This window comes from Urocampus carinirostris, chromosome 7, assembly GCF_059441175.1.
Source record: "Urocampus carinirostris isolate Australia breed hairy pipefish chromosome 7, RoL_Ucar_1.0, whole genome shotgun sequence".
Lineage (NCBI taxonomy): Eukaryota > Metazoa > Chordata > Actinopteri > Syngnathiformes > Syngnathidae > Urocampus > Urocampus carinirostris.
The window spans coordinates 38,122,138-38,134,666 of record NC_142355.1 but is presented as its reverse complement, the minus strand read 5'-3'; the positions used below and the strand labels follow the sequence as shown (position 1 = coordinate 38,134,666).

The 12,529-nt window shown below is 37.7% G+C and overlaps 1 protein-coding gene across 3 annotated transcripts in view; it reads right to left on the bottom strand.

Moving 5' to 3' along the window:
- The window catches only part of brsk2a (BR serine/threonine kinase 2a), a 297,291-nt gene that overhangs the window by 4,839 nt on the left and 279,923 nt on the right, over positions 1–12,529 (bottom strand). For all 3 annotated transcript variants that reach the window (XM_088340887.1, XM_088340889.1, XM_088340888.1), the window contains one exon: positions 4,746–4,835. In XM_088340887.1, the coding sequence (XP_088197013.1) occupies positions 4,746–4,835 (90 nt within the window). The remainder of the gene's footprint in view (positions 1–4,745; positions 4,836–12,529) is intronic.

Here is a 12,529-nt window from a genome sequence, read left to right as displayed (position 1 = left end):
CCTAAAAATCTAGTGTGGCGCTTTAAGATAGAGGCAAAGAGACAAAGAACAATGATGGGTGGATAATAGACAGTTAGGAAAGAAGTTATTTGAATGAACATTGTAAAACTTGTTGTGTTGTGATGAGGCTACTTCTGTTTTTTGCGCAGTACGGTTTCATGGCCAAAGCGAACTTATATTTTAGGTTATAAGACACAGTTTTTTTTTTCAGTTTGGCTGGATTGGAATTCTGGTGAGACTTTTGTGTGAAATAACTAACACATTATCATATACTGTGTATATTTATGTATATAAAACACTAGGGTCGTATGGGCAAAATTTCCTGTCTTCGGCAAGTACAGCCTGGTGGCACCCATCCCTCTCTAGGGCCAACCTATTTTTCCACCTGGTCTCAAACGGGAAACCGCAAGAGGGCGCTCTAAGCCTGTGTCGTGTCGAAAAAATACGACATACTTCAGTTCGACGTATATAAGCTTTTTTCCTTCAGAATTATGCATTATTTAGCTGGGGTAGCTAATAATGCGGAGCGATTTATGGTCCAAAAAATACAGTACTCACAGCTTAAATTCCTATGTACTATCTTTGACACCCACTTGGTTTTTACACACTCATCCAGACATTTTCGTTTTATTACAGTTCAGGGCTTTGCACACCTTTTTAAGGCCAAATTCAAGCACCTTTTGCGCACTTTCAAAGCCACTTTTTTTTAATTTCTCCAGTACCTGGCATCTTTGTCTACATGTCCTATTACGCTTCTCATGAAAATGGCATACAAAAAATGCCTGGTAGTCACGAGGGAAAAATAAATACAATGGCAAAGTTAAGCCACCAGAGCAGGTGTGTCGGCATTATTTTTCTCATCTCATCTCATTAGCTGCACCGCTTATCCTCAGTAGGGTTGCGGGGGTGCTGGAGCCCATCCCAGCAATCAGTGGGCAGGGGACACCCTGAACAGGTTGCCAGCCAATCGCAGGGCACACAGGGACAGACAACTCGCTCACTCATTCACACCTAGGGACAACTTGGACCGGCCAATCCACCTGAAATGCATGTCTTTGGAATGTGGGAGGAAACCAGAGTGCCCAGAGGAAACCCACGCAAGCACGGGGAGAACATACAAACTCCGCACAGGAAGTCCGGTAGCTGGATTTGAACCGACACAGGAGGTTCCCAAGACCTTAGAACTGTGCCGCACACGCGCTAACCACTGCTCCGCCGTGCTGCCCGGCATTATTTTTAATCAGACTTAATTTACTATTGTCGTTTATTGCATGGTCTGTCGAGTCAGACTGCCAGGAATATGTGGGACAATTTCAAGCATTTACCCCATAATTTGAGCGCTTTTCATACGATAAAAACACAAAATTAAAATTCAAATATTTTTCAAGGATTTTAAGCACCCGTACAAACCCCTGATTTTATGAAAGTTTCATGGGCTGCAATTGTTTTGCATCAATTTATCCTATAGTATTTTTGGCCAAAGAAAACACAACATATCTTAAAGGGTTAGGGTTTTTTTGGTGGATAGTATCACTTTAGTGCGGTCGTAATTTTTCTTTAATTGTAGGAGGAAAATGGAGGACGTAAGAAAAGGACTGCTTCGGATAGAGTTCAAATGCCAACCCAATACCCCGCCAAAATGTAAAGGGAAGAGATTATTTGAGCACATCTAATAATTTTACACACTCGCACGCACAACAAAAAGAGCTGCAATATTGATTTCAGTTAGAAGATGGCCTCAACAAATCAAATATTTTTGAAGTGACATACACCACCTTTAAGGTTAAAATAATCTTCATATATTGCATGATAAAATGCATTTGCACAACAAAATAATGGTGTAGCACACATTGTTTTAATATACTTTTTATAAACATATTAATATTTCAAAAAGTCAGCGAGAGAGAAGCCCTACCTGACCCGAACAGGATGATTGACATTTTAGACCCGACCTGGCCCAAAATCAGGGTCGGACTCGGCCTTGGGCTCAAGATTTTACCTTTACCAAGCAGCAGGTGTGAGTTGAACATGAGTAACGAGTTATTGCCCAGGGGCTAATGAACATCAAACCCTTTTGATAAATCCTGAACTAACGCAGTGGCCTTCTTGTTCGTGTTGCCCTTTTTGCTCACGTTTCCATGGTTACTAATTTCATGACATGATCTTTTGGAAGTGGCTCATTTGTACTGATCCTGTCCTTCATTGATTAGAGGGACATATTGGGAAATATAGCAGCCTTTGCTAATTGAAAGCTTTACTTTTAAATTATGTTTCACACACGTGGAAACTTCTACGAGGTCGAATTATGTAAATCCATTACAAATTAGAGCGGGGTTTTGTAGTTTCCAACCTTGCCAGAAGGGGGCGATATTGTCCCATTTATGTCAAACGAGACAAACCTTGAGCTCCAAGAATCGAGCTTGTTTTTATTTCCCTCTCTGCTGCCAAAATGAAATCACACTCCTCACAATAAAGTCTTCCGGAAATGCGTCACACAAAAAATAAATCTGTCGCGGAGCACAACAAGCCCTCAAATCATCTACTTGAATGTCAAACAAGGCGAGTTTGTCCTGTACTGTTGCCATGGTGACAATATCTCCACACACATGGCATTAAAAAGCGGTAGATTTGATCGCGCACTCTATTTCCACGTGCAAAAAAAACACAATCCGTCTGCAGCAGGGGTCCCCAACCTTTTTTCAAGCGTCGAGCTACTTTTTGCTACTACTTAGCACAAATTGCTCCCAGTTTGATATGTATTTCTAAATTAATAACCTATCTTATTATTTTGTTACTATGTTACTACCAGGTTAACTGTTGCAAGTAGAAAGAAAAAAAAGACAAAAGTCAATTAGGAGATAGAGAGAAAATAAGGAGAAAAAAGTGAAAGACATGGAGAAAGGAAGAAAGAGAGAAAGATGAGAGATAAATAATAGGAAGAAAGAGAAAGACAAATGGAGGAAGATATAGATAAAAAATAGATAAAACAAAACAAGAGAGAAAAAGAAAAACGATAGACAAAACAGAGGGAGAGAGAAAAGAGTGAGGGAAAGAGATAAAAAAAAAAGACAGAGGAAGACAAAAGGAAAAATAAAGGAAGAAAAAGATAGTGAGAGAGGAAGATAAAAAGAGAGAGAGAGAGAGAGAGAGAGAGAGAGAGAGAGAGAGATAATAAGGAGTTGGAGACCCCTTTCCTACAGAATATTAAAAACTGTTTGAAACCAGAAGTGGAAAACTTTGACCAAAACAAAAATCGAATGCTAACGTTTTTTTCACGAACAAAGAGTGAGTCTCGCTTTAAGGTAAAGCAGCCGTAGACCTCAAATACTAGTCTCAAAGTCAAGACTTCTTTTGTTTTTTTGATTAAATTTGAAAATGAAAAAGGTCGGTTTTTTTTTTCCCTTAGCTTGGTGTTTTTAACTAAAAGTCGAAAAGCAGTGGTCTAACGCTGTTGTCCTCAACTCATTTCTGTAGCACGGACCGCAATCAAGTCTCACAATATTCTCACCGCTCGGCCCAATAATAACATTAGTAATTAAAACAATAATAATTATAATGAAAAACCTAAAACCACTAGACAGCTAGGGATTTAGCTTAAGGGGAGGGCGTATCGATCCAAATATCGATGTTATTCCTACTAAGCAAGTACTGGATCGGATTGATACTATTGTCCTGGAATTGATACTGTCTTCCCATATTAAATAGCACAATAAAAATATACGTACATATGGTCGGCAGATTATACAACCAATCTAAGTTGCAAACTTTACGGACAATATTTGAGTTGTCTTGTTGACATTCTTATACAGTATTTGTATTTTCATTGCATCACTGCAATTTTTTTTACTCTAATTGTTTTTTACATTATGTTGTTTATACATGAAATAGTCCAAAACTACACAGAGTTGCATTGAAAAAATGTCGCTACAATATTTTAAATTGTGAAATGAATGGAAAATTAAATACTGGGATACATCTATAAATGAGCTACGAGAAATTCAAAATGTTGCCCGCGAGAGATAATCCAAGTTACGAGAATTTCCAGATGTTACCATGAGAGACCGGGGCTTTAAACTCATTTTATTATCATCTTATTTTAACTTATTTTTACGTTGAACCACTTTTTTAATGTATTTTAAAGATCAGCTTTTGAGAGATAACTTTCCTGATTTTGGGAGGCCGGGAACAAATTAATTGATTTTCAGTTATTTTGTATTGAGTAAATTTGCTCGTGATCAGAGCAATTCGAGATTGGAGCGCGACACGGGATTGAATTGATGTCGTATGTAGAAGGTTTTAGTGTATAAGAATATCTTCTTGGACATTTTTAGGATAATTTATTTCTCAATTCCACGTATTAATCCGGATATGGTGGTTGACTGGCATTGTGGGAAATGTAGTCTTTGGTCAGAGCACTCTTTTGCCCTGTGTATTTTTAGTCGCTGAGTAATTTTACGATCTCGCCGATCACATAGAACGACGGGCAACCAAAGCAACTTTTTTTTCTCTTTGTCCGCTGCCTGGTCTAACGCTTAAAGTGGTAGGGTTGGCGAAACGCTTCCATAAGATCACAGCTGGCTTTCCGTACCTTCCCGTTATCTTCACAAACTCGCGTCGTTCGGACACTTCCCCTCAAAAAGCACGCAAAAGCCGGTCAAAGAGAGCGAATGGACGGTGAGGGCGGAGGATGGGCGGGATGGTGAAGGGGACCTGGCCTGGGGGGGCATAAGGTGGCCCCGACTCACCAGACAGCTGCTGGACTCCGGGCTGGTCATGTGTGCTTAGCAACTGGCTCTGAATGGTCTCCACTACCCGCTTGAAACGCCGACTCGGTCCTAGAAGGCACAAAGACAAGGTCAGCTGATCTGCAGGGTCCGTACACCTTTTTTAATGGCCACATTCAAAAGCAATTTTCCATTTTTTCCAGTACCATTAAAAGAAAAAATCAGGTGTGAATGACGTATTTTGCAGAGCCACAAATACATCTGCAATTTACATATGTGATTTTTAATCTTGAATGCGCATTTATCAAGGCATATGATTGTTAGATCTTGAGTAAATAGCGGATATACAGTATTAGTTTTTAAGAAAAATTCCTCCCTATATAGGTGTTGGGTAAAAATGACGCCTACATTTTCAGTTGCAGAAAGTTCCTCTCATTACAATTTATCACTAGGAAACACTACCTTAATTTTTTGCATGGCCCATAATAAATGTCCAGCATTGATGAGTAATCCTTGCACTAATGCACATTTTATAGTGCCCTGTTTAGGTGTAGCATACACCTATACTTTTGGACGTGAGTTGTATAGGACAATGAAGCCTTCCAGGCCATCGTCTTACAAACTAATGCCAGTTACCGTTAATCACAAGGGAAGGATAAATGCAACGGCAAAGTGAAGCCACCAGAGAGCAGTGTTGGCATCATCTTTAAGCAGACTTGTTGAGAAACATGGCAATAATTTTAAGCATTTATAAGCACGTGGGCATTTAAAAACATTTAGATATTTTTGTGTATTCTAAGCTGAAATACAAAAAGATAAAAAATCAGAATAGCAATATACATTTATGTATAAATAAACATGCAGACATTTATAAGTACATGTTGTATCTCTGTTTTCTGTCTATAAATAAAATTTATTCAAATTGGGTTTGAAATGTCTACATTAAAGCAAAGCAACATAATATTACTTTTACACGTACTTATTTTGATAATATGCATAGAAAAACTATAAATGCAATAAAGCTAGCTCCAAAAGTCTTGCTTTTTGTCACATTTTATAAATATCTAAATAATAGCAAGTAAAGAAAATGTAGCCTGCTATTTGAACATTGGGGACACGGGGGACAAGAGTGACACGCATTTTTGTTAGTGCAGTAATCCCTTGCTTTACTTATCGTTGTTTCACTACTTTGCGGATTTTCATTGTGCATCATGGTCTGCATTCTAAATTGCTAGAAAGAGGGAGATGCTTTCTATTGCAAACATACCTGAACCTGTCTTACCACTTTCCTACAAAGGATGCCCAAAAGACACCCAATTGAGAAATGCAATGGCAAAGCGAAGCCGCCAGAGAGCAGTGTAGGTGTCGTCATTAAGCAGACTTGTTGAGAAACATGGCAACAAGTTCAAGCATTTATAAGCACTTCACCGAAAAATTCAGGCACTTTTCAATCCTCAAAAACACATTAAAAAAGAATTATTTCAAATATATATTTTTGTCTTGATTTGGGTCACAGCTTGTAATCAGGTAGGTCCTCAAGTCAGATTAGTAACCGCGGATTGTGTTGATTTATGGCCTTTGTTGTGCGAAATAAACTTTCCTCAATCATAACGACCTGACCTTATATGGTTCGTGCACCTCCTCTGTGCACGTTTTGAAAGAAAATCATTTTTGGCAGCTCGTCCGATAAGCTGTCCACGTTTACAAGATACGATCACCAAGTGCGATATTAGTTAAGGCCGTGCGATGTGATTTAAAAGCGCTGAATCAAAAATGTGACCTTACCAAAAGATAAGATTGCTGACTTTTGACGATAGCAAAAAATAAAGAAGTACATTTTTTTTTCTTTAACCTCTGCCAAGGAGGTAATCATTTTTGCTTTCTCCTGTTTTTCGCGCATTATTCGTCAAATTTGATTAACATTCAAGATATTTTCATTCTCCACAAAATGGAAGTTTTCAAATGAGTACCGTATTTTCCGCACTATAAGGCGCACCTAAAAGTCTAAATTTTTTTCAAAAGCTGACCATGCGCCTTATAACACAGTGCGCCTTATATATGGCTCAATATTAAATTCGCAAGGTCTCGCAACTACGAGAAACAGCGGCCAACTCCATTTTTCGCGCTGTGCATACTGGGAAATATTAAACAACGATTCTCTTTCATACGTGCATTTGTATAAAAAAATGGCTCCTGTTAAGAGACACGCGTACAACGCCGAGTTTAAACTCAAGGCGATCAGTCACGCAGCACAACACGGCAATAGAGCGGCAGCAAGAGAGTTAAACATAAATGAATCGATGGTACGGAAGTGGAGAAAGGATGAAGATAAGCTCCGCCAAGTAAGGAAAACTCAACAAAGTTTCCGTGGCAATAAAGCAAGATGATGAAGAGATGGTCAATTCGAACACTGCAGAAGAAGAATTCGAGGGATTCGTCGATGAGGAGCTTATAGAGTGATCTTTGTTTTTCTTTTGTGTGTTTACGTTTTACATTTTACAGTTATTATGTTATTGCTTTATTTTTATTGTTTTGCACTTGTTGTTTTTGCACATTACGAGTGTCACTTTATTGCGATTGCACTAACGTTTCATTTAAAATAACAGTATCAGACGGTTTTTTTTTGCGTGTTGACTAAATGGAGGAAAAGTAAAATGATATGCCTTGATGTTGTTCAAAGATGTTAAAGATGTGTCACGAAAATGTTTACCTCAGAGAAAATAATAAAACGGCTGTTTATTTATTTTGGGAGTGAATGGAGATGTGGAAAGCTTGTTTGTTAACAATAAAGTTTGACCTTTTTGAATGTTTTGTTGACATTCCCTTTAGCGTGGCAACATCTAGAGGTTGCATAACGTAACTACATTCTCTACTGTAGTCAAGTCAAGTCACATTTATTTACCGTAAATAGCCCTTAATCACAAAAATGTCTCGAAGGACTGCACAGGATTACAATTACAAAATTGCACAATTACCTGGTCTTAAACCAGCATGCACTTATAGCGCCTTATAATGGGGTGCGTCTTATGTATGGCAAAAGTTTTAAAATATATCATTCATTGAAGGTGCGCCTTATAACACGGTGCGCCATATAGTGCGGAAAATACGGTACATTATTTTTGGGACTGTATTAGTATTATGTATTAGTGCGAAGGGCTATCAGTTTGGGATGCATTTTTAAAATAACATGTTATTACGATGTTGTTACTATGCTATTACCATGTTGTAATTATTAAAGGTAACATAGGCTTAGAGTGACATGGCCGCTTTCTTGTTTTCCGTTTCATCTGGAGGGACGAAAGCATGACCAACTTGGGTGCCGAGGTGCCCAACTTGTTTGGGTGTTTGGGTATTTGGGTTGGCCATGGTACAAAAAATTTGTGTGTGATTTTTTTGTTACTTTTTCCCTTTTTTTTAATTTTCTTTGTTTTTGTGTATGTTTGTCTTGCTGTCGGTCACCCCTATCGAGGGATATGACTAGGGTAGATAGATAGATAACATAGGCTGAAACAACCACTAAAGATCATGCTAATTAGAAATCACATTTCCTAGAAAAAACACAATGACCATGATGTATTTTCAGAATCAGTCCGAGGGATACTCAGGTGGTCCTAGCAGACTACCTGGAGCTTGCAGGTACAAAGAGGGAGACCCCGACTAAGGATAGGTAAACTTTTTGAGTTGTGGTCCATATTGGGTTAAAACATTGGGCAAACAAATCAGGCCAAATGACTATTGATTTTTTTGTCTCTTTTGATACTGTCTCATATCAGATACCTTTGGACGTTTAAAAAAAATAAACTTTTTTTTGCACATTCCATTTAAGCTAAAATGCAAAAAGACAAAAAAAAGAAATAGGTCTGTTTAGAATAGCAATAGGGCAGCACGGCGGATCAGTGGTTAGCGCGTGTGTGGCACAGTTCTGAGGTCATGAGGTCGAACCTTCCTGTGTGGAGTTTGCATGTTCTCCCCGTGCTTGCGTGGTTTCCTCCGGGCACTCCAGTTTCCTCCCACATTCCAAAAACATGCATGTCAGATTAATTCGCCGGTCCAAATTGTCCCTAGGTGTAATGAACCAGTGAGTTGTCTGTCTCTGTGTGTCCTGCGACTGGCAACCAGTTCAGGGTGTCCCCCTCCCACTGACCTAAGATGACTGGGATGGGCTCCAGTACCCCCGCAACCCTACTGAGGATAAGCGGTGCAGATAATGGATGGATGGATGGATAGAATAGCAATATATGTTTATGCATAAATAAACATGCAGACACTTACAAGTACATGTTATATCTCTGTTTTCAGTCAAAATATAAAACATTTATTCAAATTGGGCTTGAAATGCCTACATTAAAGCAAAGCAACAAATCATGTGCCTTTTTATACGCACTAATTTTGAATAATATGCAATGAAAAACTATAAATGCAATAAAGCTAGCTCAAAAGTTCCTTTTTATTGCATTTGATAAATATCTTATCTAAATAATAGTAAGTAAAGAAAATGTAGCCTGCTATTTAAACATTGGGGACACAGGGGACAAGAGTGACATGCATTTTTGTTAGTACAGTAATCCCTTGCTATATCTCGGTTTACTTATCCCTATTTCACTACTTCGCGGATTTTCATTGTGTATTGTGGTCTGAATTCTGATTGGCTAAACAGAGGAAGAGGCTTTCTATCGCCAATAAAGTTGAACCTATCAAAAAGCTAAACTGGGCATTCTATGTAGGAAAGCCAAAGGACAGCCAACTGACTGGATTAGTGTCATCGTTGACCTGCAAATAAGGAAACACAAATCTTTAATGACCCTTTGCAAGCTAACGTGAAGAAAATAATGTTTGTCGGGGCGCTGTATTTTTGTGGTATTTTTTAAGTATTTCTGCAGTCTGACTGTTGTAGTATTTCTGTAGTTTTTTGTATTGTATTAGTGTACTTTTTTTGGTAGTATTTTGTATAATTTTTTTGTACAGTCTTTTTGTAGTATAAATGTAGTTGTATTTTTGTATTATTTATGCCATAATATATACACATATATATATACACATTTTGTATTATAGTATTTTCCATAATAGTAACTTTATACTATATCTTTAATATTTTTACTATTATTGTAGTTAAATCTTTGTAGTAATTCTGTATTGCTGTAGTCGTACTGTTGTAGTATTTCCACAGAATTTGTTTCTTATCAGAATGAAGACAAAGTAACATATTAGGTCCCTATTTTTTTTTAAGTTTGGTATCTTGAATTCTAGGTTGAGTGAGTTATTGAACAAAAGACCTGTGCACAAGCTCTTTATGTATCTATCAACACCACACGCACAACATTACATTAGAAAAAATCCACCTTGCTGCATTTACAAAAATGGTGACAAGATGGTCCATTGAGTTTATAATTTTAAATAATGCAGCCTTTTAGCTATCCGCTGGTCATTTTGGAAGGTTAGAAAATTCCTGGGACTTCTAGTGCTAGTGGCTTCCTGGCACTTATTCAAAACTATTTGAAATGGGAAAATACACAGTTTCAGTAGGACAGAACCGGATGATAAATGCAGTTTTCCATAGCAGCCACAAAATGGCGGGAAGGTATCAGGTCCTTACCTGGATTAGGCCCTTATTCCATACAATTTTGCAATAAACCAGCAGGATTGTTTTTAAAATTATAATTTGACAGTACAAGTTATTTGTAAAAGAATTTTTTTTTAATAAAGTACAGTACTTTTATCTGTTAAACAGATACTTGAGCTTGTGAATTGGGATTGTTTGTGGGCAATAAATACATAACTAAATAAATAAAATACATTAATAAAAGTTTCTATTTAGCGGTTTTCCTTTGGAACGCAACCACTGCAAAAAATTACAGACTATTGTAAAACATTTTTGTCCCAGTTTATACATATAATCATTAAAGTTTCAACATTTCTGTTTGGCTGGCGGGATAAATATAAAACCTGACGGGTCAAATGTGACCCACGACATGTAATTTGCCCACCCCTAGCCTAGATAGACTAACTGCCAGCCAATCAAAGGGCACATATGGACATACAACCATTCCAATACATGTCTACCTTCTGACATTAAAAAACGGTAGATGTTATCGTGCACTCTATATTTACACACAAAACACAATCTGTCTCTAAAATGAACAAGAAAAAACACATCAACAACATCCATCCATCCATTTTATGCACCACCTATCCTCACTAAGGTCGCACGCTCAGGAGCCCATCCCAACCATCTTCAGACAGTGGGCAGGGGGACATTCTGGACTGGTTGCAAGCCAATCACAGGGCTCATATAGAGATGTAACAATTCACACACACATCCATACCTAGGGAAAAATTGGAGTCATTAATCAACCTGACTTGCAGGTCTTCGGAATGTGGCAGAACAGCGGAGTGCCTGAGGGAAACCCATGGAGGCACGGGGTGAACATGCAGGACCTGGAATTGAACCTCGGACCTCTGCAACGTGGGGCTGACGCGCTAACCACTCATCTGCCGAGCCGTAAAACAACAACCTTTGCTTGGTTAAAACCGGAAGTGGCATACATTTACCAAAACGGAAATGCGATTCACGCACAAAGACTTAGTCTCGCTTCAAGATAAAGATGTCAGAGTAAAATATTGGTCTCAAGTCGAGATATTTTGCTGTTTAAATTTGAAATAAAAGGTAGACTATTTAAAAATCGGATGCCGTTTTTAAGGTTGGAAAAGCGGTAGTCTAACGAATAAAACAGTAGTTTTGGTGAATATAATGTTTACACGCATAACCATAAATAGGTACGATTCAGACTCACCAATCAACCTGGATTCACAATTTTGTTAGAAAACCTGAGTGCCCAGAGAAAAGCCACACAAGTATTGGGAGAACATGTAAAAACCCCACAATGGGAAGCAGATAGCTGCAATCAAATCGTCATCCTCTATGCCTCGATGAAAAAAAATAAAATCATATTTCTTTATTTATGCACATGTTTTGGATGCAGTTTTATCCAGGAACACTAAGCCCTGCAGCACCGCGCATGCTTCAAGATTTCAATCTGAATATTTTTATTGGTTTGAATTGTGAATCATCAAAATCAACGTGGCATGTAATAGTATAATATTCGAAGGTGAATAAATATTGTGATATCCAGATTATGTTTGCATTTTTTTTCACACTGAAATTGTTCCATAACGTAAATATGGATTTCAATTGTACCGGGGGACACATTTTTTTCAATACAGCGTGTTATTTACCATTGACAACACAAAGCTACTACGGGAGGTAGTTGTTTTTTGGTGCTCGGCCCTGGCCTCAAAAGCAATTTCCTGAGACCTAAGGCTGTCTCAAAATAACTGATATCCTTTGAGATGTAAAGCTCATATAAAGGACATGATTAGGGCAAATTGAATTAAAAATATATTAATGAAGAAGATCTTTGGATGTATTCTTCCAAATCTGAATGAGAAATTATAATGCATTTGAATTATATGAACGATATGCGCACTTCCTGAGACAAGGCATAATTCACCTCCTGCCAAAAAAGATGAAGCACATTTTGGGTAACAGTCTCCAGAAGATTAATAGTTTTATTTTATTTTTTAGATACAAATGTTTTGCTTATGACTTGCTGCTGAAGATTGCATATACTGGACTGTCTCAGAAAATTAGAATTTTGTGATAAAGTTCTTTATTTTCTGTAATGCAATTAAAAAAACAAAAATGTCATACATTCTGGATTCATTACACATCAACTGAACTATTTCAAGCCTTTTATTATTTTAAAATTGCTGAATTTGGCTTACAGCTTAAGAAAACTCAAAAATCC